Consider the following 22,510-nt stretch of genomic DNA (forward strand, 5'->3'; position numbering starts at 1 on the left):
GACATTGTAGAACTGTGATTCCTGAGAAGAGAAACAAAATGAGTCTTATCATTGTCCAGGCTGTTTGGCTGGATTTAATTTATAGGAAGGGAAGCCCAAACAGCCCAGCAATCCTGCTGAGTTGCAGAGATGGAGACTGGCGATCAGGCAGGCCAAGATGGCTGGAATCTGGGGGACAGAGTGCCTGAGAGGAGGGAGCTGTGAAGAGAGAGAGGGTTCAGAAACCGCTGTTCCCCTTGAGTCTTTGACTGAATATCAATCTGTGCATGCATGGGGTGAAACTCTGTGGGGCTGGACAAGAGCAACTTTCAAGGAGAGAATAATTCTTAAGAGTTCACACAGGGCTGAGAGCCTTTTGAGTTCCCTCCAGCCAGAGTAGAAAGATTTCACTGAATACATGAGACATTCAGTAGAGACCCAAAAGTGTAACATACTAGAAATAGGATTAAGTTAGCCCTAGAATAAAGGCAATGCTAAAGTTGTCCTAAAAGAGTTTAAAAACAGGCCTAGAAGGATCAAAGTAATTCACAAGTAACTTAACTAGATTCCAGGAAAAGTCTCTAATACCCTTTAGAGAAATATATTCAGCAATGTAAACAATGTCTGTTATGTAATTTTTCTTTTTTGAGATGGAGTCTCACTCTGTCGCCCAGGCTGGAGTGCAGTGGCACGATCTCAGCTCACTGCAACCTCCGCCTTCCAGGTTCAAGCGATTCTCCTGCTTCAGCTTCCTGAATAGTTGGGATTACAGGCACTCGCCAGCACACTTGGCTAATGTTTGTATTTTTAGCAGAGATGGGGTTTCACCATGTTGGCAGGTTGGCCTTGAACTCCTGACCTCGGGTGATCTGCCTGCCTCGGCCGCCCAAGGTGCTGGGATTACAGGCATGAGCCACCAAGCTTGGCCTATTATGTAATTTTGTTTGTTTTTTTTTTTTTTGAGATGGAGTCTCGCTCTGTCACCCAGGCTGGAGTGCAGTGGCGCGATCTCGGCTCACTGCAAGCTCCGCCTCCTGGGTTCACGCCATTCTCCTGCCTCAGCCTCCCATGTAGCTGGGACTACAGGCGCCCGCCACCACGCCCAGCTAATTTTTTGTGTTTTTAGTAGAGACGGGGTTTCACTGTGTTAGCCAGGATGGTCTCGATCTCCTGACCTCGTGATCCACCCGTCTCGGCCTCCCAAAGTGCTGGGATTACAGGCATGAGCCACCGCACCCAGCCTATTATGTAATTTAAAAAAAAAAAACACCAGGTTGGGCACGGTGGCTCACACCTGTAATCCCAGCATTTTAGGAGGCCGAGGTGGGCGGATTGCTTGAGGCCAGGAGTTCAAGGACAACCTGGTCAACATGGCAATACCCCGTCTCTACTAAAAATACAAAAATTAGCTGGGTGTGATAGTGCACGCCTGTGATCCCAGCTACTTGGGAGGCAGAGGCACGAGAATCGCTGGAATTCAGGAGGTGGAGGTTGCAGTGAACCAAGATCACCACTGCACTCTGGCCTGGGCCACAAAGCAAGACTCATGTCTCAAAAAAAAAAAAAAAAAAAAAAAAAGACCAGGTAAACAAAGGTGCAGGAAAATGTGACCTATAACCTATAACCAAGAGAAAAATCACTCAATTGAAACAGACCCAGAATTAACATAGATGATGATGGAATTAGCAGACAAGGACATGAAAACAGCTATTATAAATATGTTCAGAATGCTCAGGAGTCTAGAGAAAAACATGAACATAATGAAAGGAACAGAAGACATAAAAAAGAAGTGGGCCGGGCGCGGTGGCTCAAGCCTGTAATCCCAGCACTTTGGGAGGCCAAGACGGGCGGATCACGAGGTCAGGAGATCGAGAGACCATCCCGGCTAACACGGTGAAACCCCGTCTCTACTAAAAAATACAAAAAACTAGCCGGGCGAGGTGGCGGGCGCCTGTAGTCCCAGCTACTCGGGAGGCTGAGGCAGGAGAATGGTGTAAACCCGGGAGGCGGAGCTTGCAGTGAGCTGAGATCCGGCCACTGCACTCCAGCCTGGGTGACAGAGCAAGACTCCGTCTCAAAAAAAAAAAAAAAAAAAAAAAAAGAAGTGAACAGAACTTTTAGAGAATGAAATACACACATCTGAAAGAAAAATTTTACTGAAAGGGATTACACAGATTAGACACGGTAGCAGAAAAGCTGAGGGAATTTGGGCAGGCACAGTGGCTCATGCCTGTAATCCTAGCACACTGGGAGGCCGAGGCGGGAGCATCACTTGAGGCTGGGACTTTGAGATAAGCCTGGTCAACATAGCCAGACCCTGTCTCTACAAAAAAATAAAAAAATTAGACGGGTGTGGTGGTGCCTGCCTATAGTCCCAGCAACTTGGGAGGCTGAGGTGGGAGGATCACTTGAGGCCAGGAGTTTAAGGCTGCAGTGAGCCTGATCGTCACTGCACTCTAGTCTGGATGACTGAGTGAGACCTTATCTTTAAAAAGAAAAAAAAAAAAAAAATCCCAGCACTTTGGGAGGCCAAGGTGGGAGGATAAGCTGAGTTCAGGAGTTTGCGAACAGCCTGACTAACATGGCGAAAACCCGTCTCTACCAGAAATACAAAACTTAGCCAAGTGTGGTGGTGCATGCCTGTGATCCCAGTTACTCAGGAGGCTGAGGGAGGAGAATTGCCTGAACCTGGGAGGCGGAGGTTGCAGTAAGCTGAGATTGTGCCACCGTGCTCCAGCCTGGGCGATGGAGTAAGACTTTGTCTCAAAAAAAAAAAAAAGAAAGAAAAAGAAAAGAACGGTGGCTCACGCCTGTAATCCTAGCACTTTGGGAGGCCGACGCGGATGGGTTGCCTGAGCTCAGGGGTTCTAGACCAGCCTGACCAACATGGAGAAACCCTGTCTCTACTAAAAATATAAAATTAGTCGGGCGTGGTGGTGCATGCCTGTAATCCCAGCTACTTGCGAGGTTGAGGCAGGAGAACCGCTTGAACCCAGGAGGTGGAGGATGCGGTGAGCTGAGATCGCGCCACTGCACTCCAGCCTAGGCGACAAGAGTGGAAATCCATCTCAAAAAAAAAAAAAAAGATTAGAGAATTTGAAGACTGCAATAGAATCTATCCAAAATAAAGCACAGAAAGGAAAAAGTGACTGAAAATGAGCGCAGAGCCTCAATGGCAAAAAAATCTGATGAAGTAATGGCCTACAACTTTTCAAATTTGATGAAAACCATAAACTTGCAGATCTAAGCTCCATAAACCCCAGGTAGGCTAAACACACATATTTATAAAACGCACCAAGACACATTCTAATCAATTGCTGAAAACCAGCAATAAAGAGAAACATCTTAAAAGCAGCTAGAAGGGTGGAAACATATTACATTCAGATAATCAAAGATAACATGGGTGCCAGTCGACTTCTTGTCAGAGAGTGTGCAAGCCCAAAGACGATGCAACATGCTGAAAGAAAAATCAAAACAAGCTGTCAACCTAGAATTCCACAGCAGGCAAAAATATCCCTCAAAGAAGACACACTAACACATTTTTCATACAAAACCAAAGCTGGGAGAATTAATTGCCAGCAGACCCGCACAGCAAGAAATATTAAAGGAAGTTCTGCAGCTAAAAGAAACACAACACCAGATAGAAACGTGGATGTACCAGAAGGGGTGAAGGGTACCCTCTTCAAATGGTAGGTTTGTGGGTAAATAAAAAAGATATATTCCTCACTTTCAAATTTCCTTATGAAGCATTTAGTGATTTTGTTTTGTTTCTGAGACAGGGTCTCGCTCTGGGGTGGAAAGACATGAACATAGCTCACTGTAGCCTCAGCCTCCTGGACCCAAGCAATTCTCCCACCTCAGCCTCCCACGTAGCTGGGACCACAGGCACACATCACCATGCCTGGCTAATGTTTCTTATTTTTTTGTAGAGGTGAGGTCTCGCTATGTTGCCCAGGCTGGTGTTGGACTCCTGGGTTCAAGCAATCCTCCCACCTCAGCCTCCCAAAGTGTTGGGATTATAGGCGTGAGCGGTGCACCACACCCAGCTGCATTTACTGTTTAACACACACACACACACATACACACAAACCTAATGTATTATGGGGTTCATAAGATATGCAGAGCTCAAAAGATGGGAGGGTGAGAGGAACATATGTTGTCAAGGTCTTATATCTTATGTGAAATGGTATAATGTTACTTGAAAATATTTTGTAATAAAGATGCATATTGTAAATCCAGAAAACCACTAAGAAAAATAGAACAAAGAAGCATAGTTAACAAGTCAAGAGTAGAGATAAACAGAATTTTTTTTTTTTTTGAGACGGAGTCTTGCTTTGTCACCCAGGCTGGAGTGCAATGGCTGGATCTCAGCTCACTGCAAGCTCCGCCTCCCAGGTTTACGCCATTCTCCTGCCTCAGCCTCCCGAGTAGCTGGGACTACAGGTGCCCGCCACCTCGCCCAGCTAGTTTTTTGTATTTTTTTAGTAGAGACGGGGTTTCATCAGGTTAGCCAGGATGGTCTCGATCTCCTGACCTTGTGATCCACCCGTCTTGGCCTCCCAAAGTGCTGGGATTACAGGCTTGAGCCACTGCGCCCGGCAACAGAATCTTAAAAATCCCAACAGGCCAGGCACAGTGGCTCATGCTGTAATTCCAGCACTTTGGGAGGCCAAGGTAGGCAAATTGCTTGAACTCAGGAGTTTGAGCAGCCTGAGCAATGAAGTGAGATCCCGTCTCTACAAAAAATAAAAAAATTAGCTGGGCATGGTAGAGCGCACGTATGGTCCTAGCTGCACAGGAGGCTGAGGCAGGAGGATGGCTTGAGCCGAGGAGTTGTATTCGTGCCACTGCACTCCAGCCTAGGTGACAGAGTGAGACCCTGTCTCGAAAGAAAAGGAAATAAAAAGTCCCACTAAACCCTCAAACATAGAAAAAGAGAAAAAGGGGAACAAAGAACAGATGGGACAAATAGCAGATTGGCAGATTTAAACCTAACCATATCAGTAATTACATTAAGGGTAAATGGTTTGAACCAAGGGTTGGCTAACTATGGCCCACAGGCCAAATCTGGCCTGCTGTCTATTTTTGTACAGCCCCATAAGCTAAGAATGGTTTTTACATATATATAGTATATGTATATGTACATACATATATACATATACGTATATATACACATATACATATACTATATATATGTAAAAACCTATATGTATAATCACTCCAGCCCGGACGACAGAGCGAGACTTCGTCTCCAAATCGGAGTCTCGCTCTGTCGCCCGGGCTGGAGTGCAGTAGCACGATCTCAGTTCACTGCAACCTCTGCCTCCCAGGTTCAAGCAATTCTCCTGCCTCAGCCTCCCAAGTAGCTGGGACTACAGGCACACACTACCACGCCAGGCTAATTTTTTGTATTTTGGTAGAGATGGGGTTTCACCTTGATGCCCAGGCTGGTCTAGAACCCCTGAGCTCAGGCAATCTGCCCACGTTGGCCTCCCAAAGTGCTAGGATTACAGGCGTGAGCCACCACACCTGGCCGGTTTTCACATTTTTAAATGGTTAAAATGAAATCAAAAGAACAGGCTGGGTGCAGTGGCTCACACCTATAATCCCAGCACTTTGGGAGGCCAAGGTGGGTGGATCGCTTGGGCCCAGGAATTGAGACCAGCCTAGGCAACATGGCAAAACTCTATCTCTACAAAAAGCCAGATTTGGTGGCACGTGCCTGTGGTTCCAGCTACTCAAGAGGCTGAGGTGGGAGGATTCCTTAAACCTGGGAGGTTGAGGCTGCGGTGAGCCAAGATTGTACCACTGTATTCCAGCCTGGGCAACAGAGAGAGATCTTGCTTCAGAAAAAAAAAAAAAAAAGGAATATTTTATGACACATGACTTATATAAAATTCAAATTTCAGTGTCAGTATCCATAAATAAAGTTTTATTGGAACACAGCCACACTCATTCATTTAATGTATCATCTACAACAGCTTTTATACTACAATGGAAGACTGAGTAGCTGGAACAAAGACCATATGACAAACAAAGTCCAAAATATTTTACTTAGGGCCAGAGCAGTGGCTCATGCCTGTAATTCCAGCACTTTGGGAGGCCGAGGCAGGAAGATCGCTTGAGGCCCAGGAGTTCAAGACCAGCCTGGGCAACAAAGTAAGAACTCTCTCTACACACACACACACACACACACACACACACACACACACACACAAAAGTAATAATAATAATAATAAATTAGTCAGGCACATAGTCCTAGCTACTCAGTAGGCTGAGGCAGGAAGATCCCTTGAGCCCAGGAGTTTGAGGCTCTAGTGAGCTATAGTCACACTGCACTCCAGCCTGAAGACAGAGCAAGACCCTGTCTCTAAAAAAATAGGGATAAAGATAAAGATTTAAAAACATCTTTACTTAGAGAAAATATAAATGTTTGAGGTGATGGATCTCCCAATTACCCTGATCCCAGCATTTCAGGATGCTGAGGTGGGAAGACTGCTTGAGCCCAAGAGTTTGAGACCAGCCTGGGCAACATAGTGAGACTTCATCTCTACCAAAAACAAAAAAATTTAGCCGGGTGTGGTGGTGCACGCCTGTGATTGTGATTCCAGATACTCAGGAGGCTAAAGTGGGAGGGTCACTTGAGTCTGGGAGGTTGAGGCTGCAGTGACCTGTGATCACACTACTGCACGCCAGCCTGAGTGACAGAGCAAGACTCCATCTCAAAAAAAAAAAAAAAAAAAAGTCACCTGTACTCCCAAAAATATGTACAACTATTGCATAGAAATAAAATTTAAAAGAAAAATTACTGGCCAGACACGGTGGCTCACGCCTGTAATCCCAGCACTTAAGGAGGCTGAGGCGGGTGGATTGCCTGAGCTCCAGAGTTTGAGACCAGCCTGGGCAACATGGTGAAATCCTGTCTCTACTAAAATACAAAAAATTAGCCAGGCATGCTGGCGTGCGCTTGTAGTCCCAGCTACTTGGGAGGCTAAGGCAGGAGAATTGCTTGAACCCAGGAGGCAGAGGTTGCAGTGAGCTGAGATTGTGCCATTGCACTCCAGCCTAGGCGACAGATCAAGAGTTCATCTCCAAAAAAAAAATTTACCATCTGGCCCAATGCAGAAAAAGTTGGCCAAACCTTGCTCTAAGGCCTAAGCGTACATTGTTTATAAGAAACACACTTGGGGTGGGGCATGGCGGTTCATGCCTATAATCCCAGCACTTTGGGAGGCAGAGGCGGGTAGATCACTTGAGGTCAGGAGTTCAAGACCAGCCTCGCCAACATGGTGAAACCCTGCCTCTACTAAAAATATAAAAATTAGCTGGGTGTGGTGGCATGTACCTGTAATCCCAGCTACTCAGGATGGTGGCATGTACCTGTAGTCCCAGCTAGTCCAGAGGCTGAGGCAGGAGAACCACTTGAACCCAGGAAGTAGAGGTTGCAGTGAGCTGAGATCACACCATTGCACTCCCTGATACTCACCACACACTTGGTCAGGTGTGGTGGCTCATAGCTGTAATCCCAGCACTTTGGGAGGCCAAGATGGGAGGATCACTTGAGCCCAGGAGCTCGTGACCTGCCTGGGCAACAAAGTGAGACCCTATCTCTATTTAAAAGAAAAGAAAAGGAATGCTCTTTAAATATAATAATCTAGATGGGTCGAGAGTAAAAGAATGGGAAAAGATATGCTATGCAAACATTAAGCATCAGAAAGGCAGAGTGCCTATATTAGTATCAAATAAAGTTAACTTCAGAACAAAGAATGTTACCAGGAATAAGGAGAGACATTATATAATGACACGTGTCAATTCATCTAGAGGACATAACAGTCCTAAACATTTGTGTGCCTAATTACAAAGCTTCAAAATGCATAAGGCAAAAATGGATAGAATTGAAGAGAAATGGATAAATTTCCTGCAATTACAGGGTTAGATTTCAAAACTCCTCTCAATAACTGATGGAACAAGTAGAAAATCAGTAACGATAGAAAAAACGAATAACATGATCAACCTACTGGCCCCAATTGACCCTTATAGAACACTGCACCCACCAACAGCAGAAACACATTCAATGCAACTCCACATAGAACATTTTACCAGGACAGACCATATGCTGAGCTCTAAAGCAAGTCTCAATAAATTTAAAAGGATTAAAGTCCTCTAGAGAATGTTCTCTGACCATGATGGAGCTAAATTAGAAATCAATCATAGAAAGATCTCTGGAAAATCCCCAGATCCTGTCTCCATCACTGCCTTGCGTGTGACCTTGGAGTTGTGCTGCAGCTTCCTCACCTGTGAAGTTAGTACAATTGTAGGCCCTTCCTCACTGGGTTTTGCAAAGAGTGACTGCGTTCATCTGGCACACAGCAAGTGGTATGCAAGTGTTTGCTCTCATTGTCTTGGTGACACAGGACCGGCCCGGGAGAACAGGCTCCCACCAGCCTGGCTGCAGGACCCCAGAGCAACCGCTTGTCTTACCGTGGTCCCCTCTGTCCTCCCTGCTGGCAAGTAAGAATGGCCAGGGTCCCTGTAGGTCATATAGATCTGAGGGGCCTGAAGGCAGGAGATGCTGAAAAGGGCCTCCCAGACTTCCCACCCTCACATTCCCAGCATGTAATAATGAAAACAGCAGCTGTCCTCTGCAGAACACACGTGCAAAGTGCTACACTAGGCACTGGGATGGGGATGGAGTGAGGGCTTGATAGAGAGAGATGAATTATACAGCCTCCTGCAAAATAAAACCAAAACCCCAAGGCACAAAGACCCAGGGTTTGACTCAGCCTCTCCAGAAACCAAGTCTCTCCAAACCCATCTTACTGGTCAATGCTGTCATTCATGCAAAACAAAACTGTTTGCCCAGGCGCAGTGGCTCACGCCTATATCCCAGCACTTCGGAAGGCCGAGGCGGGTGGATCATCTGAGGTCAGGAGTCCGAGACCAGCCTGGCCAACATGATGAAACCCCGTCTCTACTAAAAATACAAAAAATTAGCCAGGCGTGGTGGCTGGCACCTGTAATCCCTGCTACTTGGGAGGCTGAGCCAGGAGAATCGCTTGAACCTGGAAGGTGGAGGTTGCAGTAAGCCGAGATCGTCCCATTGCACTCTAGCTTGGGCAACAAGAGCAAAACTCCGTCTCAAAAATAAAAAAATAAAAACAAAACAAAACAACAACAACAAATATTACTCAGTGCCTAGTACACACCAGAAATGCACCTCTTGTTTTAATTGAGGGATGACTGGGTGTTGTTTTGTTTGGAACTTTGCTGAGAGCTGCTCACTGTTGGGGGAAATCATGTCTCTGACAGCAACTCCACTCAAACTCGAGACCCAAGTCAAGATCCTTGCACTAGCTGCATTAGCAAATCACGTTCACAGTGACTTGTATTTGCACAAACATACTTATTCATCAACTATTTCGATGTGTCAGATATCAAGTGGCAACATAATTCTGTTAAATTATCTTACTTCTCATCATGCCACTTACTCATTCTAAGCAGGCGCCGACTGTTGTATTCTGTCTTCTGGTGTAGCCACACCCAGGCATTTGTGTATTGCCATAATATTACTTTATTAGAAGTCACTTCCCTGCTTTTTCTCCTTCATATTGCAATTAGGGCGTTATATTGATTTGTTTACAAATTATGCGTGTAGGAAGATATATTACCCTTGAATTTCAGCTGGAAATTCAGTGGAATTTCAGTGGAAAAGGATGTATTAAAAAATATTTGTTATAAAAAGAGGGTGTTGGGTCTGCAAGCACTGAAAACTCACTGGTGTGAGCAAGAAGCCCCATTTGAGGGATGGCAAGGGCAGAAGGAACCCACAGCAAATGAAACAGGACCAGAGAAGTTGGAGGAAACCAGGAGGACACAGAGCCTAGAAGCAAGGAGAGAGTTTCTAGTAGGGTGGCTAACCTGGTGAATGCTGCCTGGAGGTAAGACAGAGACTGGAGGCATGGATAAGGGGTCATACGTGCCCCTGGTGCAGCTGGGGTTGGGGGAAGGTGGGCAAAGCCCAACTACTGGCTAGATCTGAGGTTTTGTGGTTTTCTCGCCAGGAGGGCGTGAGGAAAGGAGGACCTTGGGAAAAGTTGAGGACAATGGCTGCAGAGACAGCCTAGGAGCCACCTAGAGATGGATGAGTGAAAGCAGGAAGGGCTCAGAGAATGGGAAGAGGGAGGTCAGAGGACTCATCGCACCAAGTGACCAAGGGAGAGTCGGGAGGGATGGGGTCCACGGTCAGAGTGAAACCTTAGAAATGTTGACTCCCGGCCGGGCGCAGTGGCTCACGCCTGTAACATCCCTGCACTTTGGGAGGCCAAGGTGGGTGGATCACGAGGTCAGGAGATCAAGACCATCCTGGCTAACATGGTGAAACCCCATCTCTACTAAAAATACAAAAAAAAAAAAAAAATTAGCCGGGTGTGGTGGCAGGTGCTTGTAGTCCCAGCTACTTGGGAGGCTGAGGCAGGAGAATGGCGTGGACCTGGGAGGTGGAGCTTGCAGTGAGCCGAGATCGCGCCACTGTACTCCACGCTGGGTGACAGAGCAAGACAAGGAAAGGAAAGGAAGGGAAAGGGAAAGGGAAAGGGAAAGGGAAGGAGAGAAAAGAAAAGATGACTTCCAGCCAGGTGCCATGGCTTACACCTGTAATTCCAGCACTTTGGGAGGCCAACCCAGGTGGGTGGATCACTTGAGGTCAGGAGTTAGAGATCATCCTGGCCAATATGGAAACACCCCATCTTTACTAAAACTACAAAAATTAGCCAAGTAAGGTGGTGCACACCTGTAATCCCAGCTACTTGGGAGGCTGTGGCAGGTGAATCACTTGAACCTGGGAGGCGGAGGTTGCAGTGAGCTGAGATCATGTCACAGCACTCCAGTCTGAGCGACAGAGCAAGACTCCATCTCCAAAAAAAAGGGGTAAAAAAAAAAAGAAACGTTAACTCTGGAGGCAGAGTCGCCCTGAATAGTGACAAGACCTCGGGTGTGGCTGCAGGAGGCTGTGGGCTGAGGGGGCCTTGGAGAGGAGGGGCCCAGTTGGTGGGTTCTGGCCAGGCTGCTGCAGGTCAGCTACCAGCCAAGTCCTCAAGGGTGATGGCACCAAATCCCACCCGCTACACTGGACCCTGAGTCCCACAAGGGCAGGGACTGGCCTGCTGAGTCATGGTGCTACGTCACATCTGAAGATTCTCAAACATCTGCTGAATGAGTGAATGTGTGGGAGGACTTTGGGTGCAGAAGAGAGTGGGCCCCAGGGCCAAAGGCTCCGATGAGGGAGGGAACATGAGTGGGAGCTGTCCGGGTGACAGCGATGGGAAGGGGCAGAAAACAGCTGGCTAGAGAGTGTGACCCTCAGGAAAAGGGCCCCTGGCCGGGCGGCAGAAGCAGTGACCAGCAGAGAGGAGGCCACTGGTCTCCCCCAACCCGGACGCCACCATATTTGTCACGGCAGGTCTCCTGGGCGCCCTCTCAGCACCTCACACACCTGGCCCTCTCCCTCTCTAAAATGCTCCTCCCTCTCCTTGGCATGGACAACTCTGTTTCTGCCTTTAGGACTCAGCCCACTTCACCTCCTCAGGGGACCCTCCTCTGACAGCCCCCATGCTCTACTGTTCTGTTACTGTATCCTGTTTGGTTCCTCAATAGCACATTTTATGTGCATCTGCAACATCATTATATAGAAAATGTTAGTACATTTCACCTGGACTGTGTGGCTGGCAGAATAGGCCCCGCCCACCAGCACCAAAGAACTCTCTATTATAATCCCCAGAATACGTGAAGATGTGACCTTACTCGGCAAAAGGGACTTTGCAGCTGTGATTAAGTTAAGGATCTGGATATGGGGGGGATTACTCTGGATTATCCAGGAAGGCCCAAAGGAATCACAAGGATCCTTATGAATGGAAGAAGGAAGTTAGAGAGAGAGATTTGTGGATCCTATGCTGCTGGTTCTGAAGATGGAGGAAGGGGCCATGAACCAAGGAATGCAAGTGGCTTCGAAACGTTAGAAAAGGTAAGGAAACGGGTTCTCACCATAGAGCCTCCACAAGGAACCAGCCCTGCCAAGAACTTGATTTTACCCCATTGAGATCTATTTCAGACTTCTGACCTCCAGAACTATAGGAGAATAAATGTGTATTGTTTTAAGCCACTAAATTTGTGGTAATTTTTTGCAGTAGCAATAGGAAACAAATACGGCTATAGGGCTTTCATTGGATTTTTTTGGGTTTTGTGCCTTTTTTTTTTTTTTTTTTTTGAGACGGTCTCGCTCTGTCATCCAGGCTGGAGTGCCATGGCGTGATCACAGCTCACTGTAGCCTCAACATCCTGGGCTCAAGCAATCCTCTACAGGGGTATCATCGGAAATGATGCCCATCCAAAACCGTTTAAAAAAACCATCAAGACTTGCAAGTGTCCAAGCCAAGTGAATTGCTAATGCCTGCCATACCGCAGTTAGTTCCACTTAGGAGAAGGGAAAAAACTGCCACCTATTAAGGTTAGTCTTGAATTGAAAAAGGCACAAATTAGATAATATCTTTGGGACCTATTCTTTGAATAAAATAGGATGTCCAGTGTCGATTTATCTGTTTACTAGTTTATTATCAGCTCCTCTGCCTCTCCAGGGCAGGGATGGGGCTGATTCCTCACCTGAGTGCGTGGCACATGGACAGGCTCAATAGGCATCTGTGAAATTGTTAGAGGCATGTGAACCAGAGCAACTCCATCTTGAATAGGAACTGAGTAAAATGAGGCTGAAACCTACTGGGCTACATTCCCAGACAGTTAAGGTATTCTAAGTCACAGCATGAGACAGGAGGTTGGCACAAGATACAGGTCATAAAGACCTTGCTGATAAAAGGGGTTGCAGTAAAGAAGCCAGCTAAAACCCACCAAAACTAAGATGGCCACGAGAGTGACCTCTGGTCGTCCTCACTGCTACACTCCCACTGGAGCCATGACAGTTTACAAATGCCATGGCAACGTCAGGAAGTTACGCTATATGGTCTAAAAGTGGGAGGCATGAATAATCCACCCCTTGTTTAGCATGTCATCAAGAAATAACCATGAAAATGGGCAACCAGCAGCCCTCGGGGCTACTCTGTCTATGGAGTAGTCATTCTTTTATTTATTTATTTATTTATTTATTTATTTATTTATTTATTTATTTTTTGAGACAGAGTCTTGCTTGGTCACCTAGGCTGGAGTGCAGTGGCGAGATCTCAGCTCACTACAGCCTCCGCCTCCTGAGTTCAAGCAATTGGAGTAGCCATTCTTTTATTCCTTTACTTTCTTAATAAACATGCTTTCACTTTATGGACTCGCCCTGAAATTTTTCCTTGTGAGAGATCCAAGACCCCTCTCTTGGGGTCTGGATCGAGACCCTTTTCCTGTAAAAGAATGACCATGGGTGAGTGAATTCTGTGGTGGGGAGGTGAGGAAGAAGTGTTCCTCAAGAAGGCCAGATACCTGGGGTTGCCCTGGAGAGGCTCCCAAGGGCCTTGAGGGCTAGGCTGAGCTTGGACAGTGCTGAGGGCCCACTGGCATGGGGGAAGGAGCCTGGTCCTGGCCCCAGCCCGGCCCTGCCTCTAGCTGACTACACAGTCTTTAGCAAGCTATTCCTTCTCTCTGGGTCTCAGTCTCCTAATCCATAAACAGGGAGCATATTCCCTGTTCCAAGCATTCTCCTCGGCTCTCCGTGGTTCTTGGGAGGAACAGGAGGTGAGAAGAATTGCAGGAACAGCAACCAAGTCCAGCTGCTATTTAAAGCCCAGGGTAGCAAACGTGGATGCTTACGGAGGCCAGGCCAGCAGGCGACTGCAGTGGGCAGTGGGAACGGGGGTGGATGGGAGCAGACAGTGACACCAGGCAGGAATGCCAGCCAAGCGCTTCCAGATCTCCCAGATTTTCAAGGAAAGCAAGAAATCTAAATTTGTGAGTGAATGTGCTCCAAGTGTTGGCATTCAATTCCCAGTTTCTTAAAACTGTGAGCCAAGGCTGGGCACGGTAGCTCACACCTGTGATCCCAGCACTTTGGGAGGCTGAGGCAGGCAGATCGCTTGATGTCAGGAGTTCAAGACCAGCCTGGCCAACACGGTGAAACCCTGTCTCTACTAAAAATACAAAAATTAGCCAGGTGTGCCAGGCGCGGTGGCTCACGCCTATAATTCCAACACTTTGAGAGGCCAAGGCAGGTGGATCACGAGGGCAGGAGTTCGAGACCATCCTGGCCAACATGGTGAAACCCGTCTCTACTAAAATACAAAAAGCTAACCGAGTGTGGTAGTGCATGCCTATAGTCCCAGCTACTCAGGAGGCTGAGGCAGGGAAATCTCTTGAACCCGGGAGGTAGAGGTTGCAGTGAGCCAAGATCACGCCACTGCACTCCAGCCTGGCAACAAAGCGAGGCTCTGTCTCAAAAAAAAAAAAGAATTGCTTGAACCTGGGAGGTGGAGGCTGCAGTGAGCCGAGATTGTGCCACCACACTCCAGCCTGGGTGACAGAGGGAGACTCTCTCAAAATAACAACAGCAACAACAATATCAAACCTGTGGGCCAGACACCACAAGCTGTGGGTGTTTGCCGTCTGACATGTAGTTTCTTGGGGCTTGGGACGGGGGCAAAGAAGTTCTGTCTGAGATACTGGGTCCCTGTGGGACTTTGAGAAAACATCTAGGCAGTGACAGCTGTCTTGGCTTGGAGATTCTATGTCCCTGTGATGACCAGGGCAACGTCCAAGACAGTGACACTGATCCTGTTACAATTGTACCCCTCCTGCCCACACAAGGCTGTAGGGCTCACAGAGCACTCTTCCATAGCAGCCTCACTGAATTCTCACAACCCTGAGACGTGGGCATCTTTCTCCCCATCTTTCAGGGAAGGCCACTGAGGCAAGGGGAGGGGTGCGACCTAGCCAAACTCACACAGCCAGTGAGCAGCAGAGCTGGAGCTCAGCTCTCCCCACCCCATTCCTCATCTTTCAGCTCTGCAGGGGGAAATGGGGAATCAAATCTGCCAGGAGATGCCACAGCCCCAACCCCACCCAGGCCTCAGATGGGTCCCTCCCCTTCCCCGGGCAGAGGCAGATAGAAAGCTTCTCACCAGACTCCGCTGACACAGCGCGTGGACAGCGCCCGGGGCATGATCTCCGAGCCCTGCTGCATGAAGCCCCCCACGGGAAACCACAGGCTGTTGCCCAGCGTGTACTGGTTCTCCAGGATGTGGGGGCGTGCGCGCAGGCATGGGTGCGGGTTATACCACTCGTAGGGGCTCAGCCTGTGGAGAGATGTGCAGCGGGTGGATGGAGCCCAGGGCCCAGGTGGGGAGGAAAAGGAGAGAAGCAAAGGAAAAAGATGAAGTCACAGTGATCAGAAGAAAAAGGGGAGAGATGGAAAAAGGAGTGAGATGGACAGAGACACACAGAAAAGAGGCAGAGAGAGATGCACAGAGATGGAGACAGAAGAGGCAGAGACAGACACAGAGATGCACAGAGAGAAATAGAGAAAGGAGGCGGTAAAAAAGGGAGAGGAGGGAAGGGGAGAGACCCAAACACAGAATCACAGAGCAGTCAGAGCCACAAGGGGAAGAATGAGACTCAGACACAAGGTACAAAATTGAGAAAGGAGGATGCAGGGAATCCAAGGCCCCAAAGGGGAGGCCAAGGACAGTTCCGAGAGAGAAGGGGCAGGTCAGTCCCAGAGGCCCCGGCTCGTGCCTCCTCCAGCCCCTTCCTTCCCAGTAAGCAGTGGACTCACCTGGCAGCCAGAAACAGGACACAGCTGACAGCCAAGTAGGCAAGAAGCATGAAGAGCCACACGGCTGGGGAGAAGGGGTCCAGGAAGGAGAAGTAGCCAGGCTTGCGGCCCTGTGGGGAGAGGGAGTGAGACCCAGAGCCACCCCTGGCCTGAGCCTCACACCCAGCCCCTGCCCCACCAGGGACTTGGGAGCCTGACCGGCCCATCTGAGGTCCTGGGGAAGTCTGGCTCCCACTCGCAGCCTCCGAGCCTCCATGCCAGGCAAGCAGCCCACGGTCTCCAGGGGAACCATACCATGTGCACTCGGTAGAGGATGCTGATCCCCAGGGTCATGAAGGGCTTGGAAAAGTCGATGACCTTCTCCCGCTCAGCTGTGATGGTGAAGGCGGCCACAGCCAGGTCTGCCTTCTGCTGGAGGGGAAGCCAGGCGGGGGCGGAGGGGGGCAGAGGGGAAGACAGAAGTGGACAGTTAGAGAGAAATGCATGGAGAGTGAGCAACTGAGGGAGGTAAGAGAGAGAGAGGTAGGGAGCAGAATGGGCCAGGAGCCTGGACTGACTGCAGGAGTCCACCTTGGGCCTGAAATCGGACTCTCATCACATATCCATCCTCATCATCTCACGTCTCCAGGCACACTGACTCCGTCCCCTAGGCCTCAACTGTGCCCCAGCATCAAGGGCTGGGGATGGGGGCTCTCCCCAAACTCCAATTCAAGCACCAACTTCTCCCTAGGGCCATAAAAGAGCCAAGGTCCTGAAGGGGCTGAGACTGGCAGAACTCGAGATAATACAGGCCCAGACAGAACACAGAGCAGGGAGAGAGGATGCAGGGCCCAGAAATGACCCTGGGTAGGGAGGAAGGGTGCAGGTCAGCATGTGTCCACAGCCAGTGGAGACGTAACCCAGGCCCCGGCCCAGCGTATAGTCAGGGAGATAGGGCACAAGCCCCAAACAGCATCCTGGTCAGGAGATGACACCAGTACCAAAGCACAACCCTGGATGAAGGAGAGGTGGCCCAGGCCCAAAACTTCACCTGGAGTCAGAAATAGATGGCACAGGACCCAGATACAAACCCAAGGTCGGTGAGAGATGGCACAGGCACAAAAGATAACCACGAGGTAGAGAGAGGTGGCACAGGCTAAAAACAAAACCCATGGTCGAAGAGAGAGCAGACTGGCCCACCGTGAAATCCAGGGTTGGGGAGAAAGGACACAGACCCCAAAGATGATCCCAAGCAGAGAGGGAGATGGCCCAGGCTAAACAGCTAAAGCCAGGTACAGGAGAGATGGCACCAGCCTCGATATAACCGAGGAGCAGAGTGAGACAGCACAGCCCTGAAGCATCATCCAGAGGCGGCGGTGTGGCAGGGGCCCAGAATGTGGATTTGGAGAATCTCTCTGGGAATTCCTGGGTGTTGAGCATAGGGAACTTCTCTCCCCTTTCTCGTACACTTGCCACTTTTATGACTAATACGTTAGTCGTTGTGGGAATCATCACAACTAATATAGGACTCTAATTATTTTAAGCACCCACTGGGGGTCTGTCCCAGCAAGGCCCTGCTTGATGGCCACATCCTCATTTCAGAGAGGAGGAAGCAACGGCCTTTCAGGTGGGCTCCGGTCCTGGGGCCAGACGCTCAAGATCCCACTTCCTCCTGAAAGCCTAAGGGCCCCCCATCCTTTGTTCCCACACTGGCCTTCTCCTCACTCACTCCTGGGGCCATGCCTCAGGCCAGACACCTGCCTCTTGCTGGGCCGGGCAAGGACAGCGGCTCTGCTCCTGAAACACTCCTTGGATCTGTCCATTTCTCTACAACTCTACTGCCTGGGCCTGGGCCACTGGTATCTCACTCCTGACTACAGCACTGGCTGCCTCCCTGGCGCCCCGTCGCCACTCATAACCTCCCAATCCATTCCTCACATATAAGCCAAGGGGACAGTCTCCTGTTTAAAACCTGTCATGGCTTCCCCCAGCACCTAAGACAAAACCCTCTCATGGCCAAGAGGCCCTGGCGACCTGGGGCTCAGCTGCCCTGCCAGCCTCCCCTCATATCTTCTGTCTTGCCAGCTCTGCTCCAGCCACGATGGCTTGTTCTTTCCTCAACGCAGCAGGCTCATGCCTGCCTCAGGGCCTTTGCACATGCTCTCCCCCAAGCTCTTCTTCCCCATTCCAGGCTCCCATCACACCCACCCCTTCAGCCCTCACCAAAGCAGCCTCCAGACCCCACCTCACTCCTACCCTAGGGTCCTCTCACATTCCCCAGGCCCTTTTTTTTTTTTTTTAAGATGGAGTCTTGCTCTATCACCCAGGCTGGAGTGCAAAGGCGCAATCTCAGGTCACTGCAACTTCCGTCTCCTGGGTTCAAGTGATTCTCCTGCCTCAGCCTCCCGAGTAGCTGGGATTATAGGGGCATGCCACCATGCCCAGCTAATTTTTGTATATTTTGTAGAGACGGGGTTTCACCAAATTGGTCAGGCTCGTCTCGAACTCCTGACCTCAGGTGACCTGCCCACCTCAGCCTCCCAAAGTGTTGGGATGACAGGCATGAGCACCACGCCAGGCCCCATCACCCTGTTCTTAGCACGACTGGAGATGGCCTTGCTCAGATGCTTGGTAATAGGCTGTCTTCACTCCATTACAGGTTCCTTGCCTGTCTGGCTCAGTGGGGCAGCCCAGAGCCCACAGATGGCAGGTTCCCAACAGACCCTGCTTGGGTTTGACCGAGTACAGCCTCTCTGACTGGCATTCCAGGCAGCCGATGGCTCCCCCACCACATTCCTGGGCCACTCGCCACCCCTCTCTCTCGTGCCAGCTTCTTTCTGGCTCTGTCTGAGGCGCCTGTCCACCCTGTAGAGCTGGATCCTATCCATCCCTCCAGGGCCCCTCATGCCTTCGCTCCTCTGGGATGCCATTCATGGACCCCCACTCCCTGGACACCACTTGATCTCAACACATCGCTCAATTTGGAAAATATCTGTTTCTTCTCTGCCTGTGCTGCTAAACCACAAACATTTCAGAAGCAAGGCCAGTTGGACATGTCATGTGTTTCTGGCACTGCTCGGGGCCAGCTTAGAGCAGGATCTGCTGTGTCTCATGTCCCATCCTCCTCCACTGAAACCCAGGAATGTTGCTGCTTCCTCTGGGGCCCTCCCAGATGCAGAGACCTCTTCTTCCCTGGTACCACAATAAAACCTCACGCAGTCAGACACTCGCATGCACACAGCACTTACCCCGTGCAGCCACTGTCCCAGGGTTTTCCTCAGAGTAGCCTGTTTGGTCCCTAGAGCAACCCAATGCAGAGGGACCTCCATTTCTACCATTCTACACATGAAGAAACTGAGGCACAGAGACTAAGCCTCTTGCCACAGTCAACCCCTGGATTCAGAACCACTCCCCGCCTAGGGGCTTTATCTGCCTGCAGCCCTGGTCCCTCCATGGCTGGGGGTGCCTGAGGTCAGGCCCAGGTGGGTGACTCCTCCCTGGATCCCAGGGAGTTCAAGAAATGAGGGCTTACTGATGGGAGGAGTCAGCAAGTCCTTGAACCTCTGGCCAATATGGTGGCAGCAGCAGCCTCCACCTCTCCCTGACACTGTTCCACATCCAGTCTTCCATCCAGCACCATCCCAGGCAGAAGCATGGGGGTTGTCCTGTACACAGCCTCTCCCTCACCCCTCACTGCATCCATCCTCAAGCCCCCCGATTTTGACCCCTAAACACCTCTGGAACAGAGTCACTGCTTTCTGCCTCCGCCACTCACACCCGCCCACGCCACCATCTCTGACTGAATAGCTGGTCTCTGCCTCCCAGGACATACTTCCTGCAGCCCCAGAGATCCCAACATATGACAATCTGGTCACAGTATTCCCCTGCTTAGATTCTGCAATGGGCCGGGCACAGTGGCTCATGTCTGTTAACCCAGCACTTTGGGAGGCTGAATCAGGAGGAATGCTTGAGCCAAGAGTCCAAGAGACCAGCCTAGGTAATGTAGCAAGACTCCATCTCTACTAAAACTAAAAATAAATAAATAAATTCTGCAATGACTCTGCTTGTTCATATTTTTATTTTTAGAGACAGTGTCTCACTTTGTTAACCAGGCTGGAATGCAGTGGTGCAATCATAAGTCATTGCAACCTTGAACTCCTCAAGTGATCCTCCCACGTCAGCCTCCTGAGTAGCTGGAACTACAGGTGCGAGCCACTATGCCTGACTAATTTTATTTCTTAGAAAGACCAGGATATGGCTATGTTCCCCAGGCTGGTCTCGAACTGCTGGGCTCAAGTGATCCTCCTGCCTCAGCCAAAGTGCTTGGATTACCGGTATAAGACATGGCGCCTTGTTCTTTTTATTATTACTATGATTATTATTATTATTTTTGAGACCAAGTCTTGCTCTGTAGCCCAATCTCTGCCTCCTGGGTTTCAGGGATTTCCCTGCCTCAGCCTCCCGAGTAGCTGGGACTACAGGCGTGTGCCACCATGCCTAGCTAATTTTTTATTTTTAGTAGAGATGGGGTTTCACCACGATGGCCAGGTTGGTCTCCAAACTCCTGACCTCAGGTAATCCGCCTGCCTCAGCCTCCCAAAGTGCTGGGATTACAGGCATGAGCCACTGCGCCCAGCCCTATTTTTTATTATTATTATTATTTTTTTTTTTTTTTTGAGACGGAGTCTTATCACCCAGGCTGGAGTGCAGGGGTACAATCTTGGTTCAGTGCAACCTCCCAGGCTCAAGCAATTATCCTGCCTCAGCCTCCTGAGTAGCTGGGATTACAGGTGAATGCCACCATGCCCAGCTAATTTTTGTATTTTAGTAGAGACAGGGTTTTGCCATGTTGCCCAGGCTGGTCTTGAACTCCTGACTTCAGGTGATCCACCTGCCTCAGCCTCCCAAAGTGCTGGGATTACAGGCATGAGCCACCGCACCCCATCTTGTTCTTAAACTATCATCCAAACGCCCCACCCAACCCGACGAGGCCCTGACCACACCTATCACCCCAATAAGACTGTGCCCCACACCTGTTCCCCTTATGACACCCTGCCTTACACCTGGCCCCAAAACGTCCTGCACCATCCAACCCCCACAGCCTCACCCCCTACCATCTTGCCCTGTGTCCCACATTGCAGCCACATTGCCCTTTCCATTTGTTCATTCTTTCATTTATTTACCTGCTTGACAAATATTTGCAGAGCACCCTCCACTAGCCCAGCACAATTCTAGCTTTGGGGATACAGCGGTGAATAGAAACATACAATGTCAGGTAGCGACAAGTGCTGTGATGAAAAATCAAGCAGGCAGCTAGAGAGAGACTGGGGGAAGATGACGTTTTAGATCTGCTCCCCACTGTTGCAAGGGGGGTCTTATTTGAATAGCAACATGAAGGAAGTACAGAAAAGGCAGGAGAAGACCTAGGGGGAAGATTCCAGGCTGAGGGATCAGTGGGTTCAGTCCCTGAGGTGGGAAGAGACTTGCAGCAGCCAGTAAGGCTGGAGCAGAATAGAAGGGGCAGGGAAGGCAACAGAATGGGGCCCAGAGCCTGGCAGGGCCTTGCAGGCCACAGTAAGGGAACTGGATTCTGCACCTTAGGCAATGGAGGACATTGCATGAGGATGTCATATAGGAAGGTGTGAAAAGAGAGTGACATTATCAGACCACAGGCACAAGAGTGGATGTGGGAACCAGGGAGCCAACTGCAGATGCCCATGGTGGTGCTGGGGGCAGGACTGAGTGGCAGCAGTGGTGGTGGAGAGAGATGGTGAGATTTGGGTTTCATCTGAAGGTGGGATGGAAGGATCCTAAATGCTGCAAGTTCCTCCTAGGCTCCTCCTAGAGTCTTTGGAGCCCCCTTCCCTCCTCCTACTCACTTTTCATTTCTAAAAGAAAGGCTTATTTGTTTTTGTTTTTGAAACAGAGTTTTGCTCTGTCACCCAGGCTGGAGTACAGTGGTGTGAAAATGGTTCACTGCAGCCTCAAACTCTTGGGCTCAAGCGATTCTCCTATACCTCAACCTCCTGAGTAGCTGGGACTACAGGTATGTGCCACCTCGCCTGGCTAATTTTTTCATTTTTTGTAGAGATGGGGGTCTCACTATGCTGCCCAGGCTGGTCTTGAACTCCTTGGCTCAAGCAATCCTTCCACCTCGGCTTCTCAAAGTGCTAGGATTACAAGTGTAAGCCACCATGTATGGTAAAAGACCTATTTCTTAGAGATGACTTCCCCACCCTGACCCTCTAGCCCCTACCCTGATGGGCCCCCTCACAGTTATTTAATCTCTGAAATGAAATCAGGAAGAATTTGAATGACAAGTCATCCATAATGACGGGGGGGTGTCATCTAAATGCCCAAAGCCAATCAAAGCACTTGTGATAGTCCCCCAGCTCCCAATCCATCCTGTATACCCTGTTCTGTGCAAACCATATTCCTGCTTTGCCCGCTGCGCTCTGCCAGGCTCTGCCAATAGGGGGCGCTAGAGGGAGGTTGCCAGACTGAGGAGGGAGGAGGGATTGCTCCTTCCTGTCTCCTCTCCCACCCCAGCCGTCTTCCGCCCTCTCCCTGGCAGCATCGTTTCTTCTCCTGGCAGCAGATGAATCCGGTGTGCAGCTTCCCAACATCTACAAACCCATCTCATCCAGCCTCTCTCCAGAACCCAGCGCCAGCTGCGAGCACCTCTCCCAGGGTCTGACTTTCAGCTCCACGGAGCCCTTCCTCTAAGTTTCCAAGAGTTTCAGCTCTTCCCTTTCTTCCTTCAGAACTAGAGATGTGGCCACTTCCTGCCATGAT

General features: G+C 49.7%; 2 protein-coding genes and 1 long non-coding RNA gene across 15 annotated transcripts in view; 1 reads left to right on the forward strand and 2 right to left on the reverse strand.

The window, feature by feature from the left end:
* Positions 1–22,510, forward strand: part of LOC144337526 (uncharacterized) — a 211,581-nt gene that overhangs the window by 15,700 nt on the left and 173,371 nt on the right. The window lies entirely within an intron of this gene.
* GRIK5 (glutamate ionotropic receptor kainate type subunit 5) overlaps positions 1–22,510 on the reverse strand; it is a 79,093-nt gene that overhangs the window by 11,152 nt on the left and 45,431 nt on the right. For 7 of the 13 annotated variants that reach the window (XM_077982912.1, XM_077982915.1, XM_028838861.2 and 4 more), the window contains exons 13-15: positions 16,031–16,144; positions 15,737–15,846; positions 15,084–15,257 (exon numbers count right to left, since the gene is read on the reverse strand). In XM_077982912.1, the coding sequence (XP_077839038.1) occupies positions 15,084–15,257; positions 15,737–15,846; positions 16,031–16,144 (398 nt within the window). Of the gene's footprint in view, positions 1–15,083; positions 15,258–15,736; positions 15,847–15,934; positions 16,148–22,510 lie in introns of all 13 variants that reach the window. The other 6 variants (XM_077982913.1, XM_077982911.1, XM_077982914.1 and 3 more) reach the window with 3 other exon arrangements.
* LOC144337546 (uncharacterized) lies at positions 20,874–22,505 on the reverse strand. Its single transcript, XR_013410752.1, has 2 exons — positions 22,145–22,505; positions 20,874–21,691 (listed from the first exon to the last, which is right to left on the reverse strand). It is a non-coding gene; the product is annotated as an uncharacterized LOC144337546 (long non-coding RNA).

The sequence above is a fragment of the Macaca mulatta genome, chromosome 19 (assembly GCF_049350105.2).
Source record: "Macaca mulatta isolate MMU2019108-1 chromosome 19, T2T-MMU8v2.0, whole genome shotgun sequence".
NCBI lineage: Eukaryota > Metazoa > Chordata > Mammalia > Primates > Cercopithecidae > Macaca > Macaca mulatta.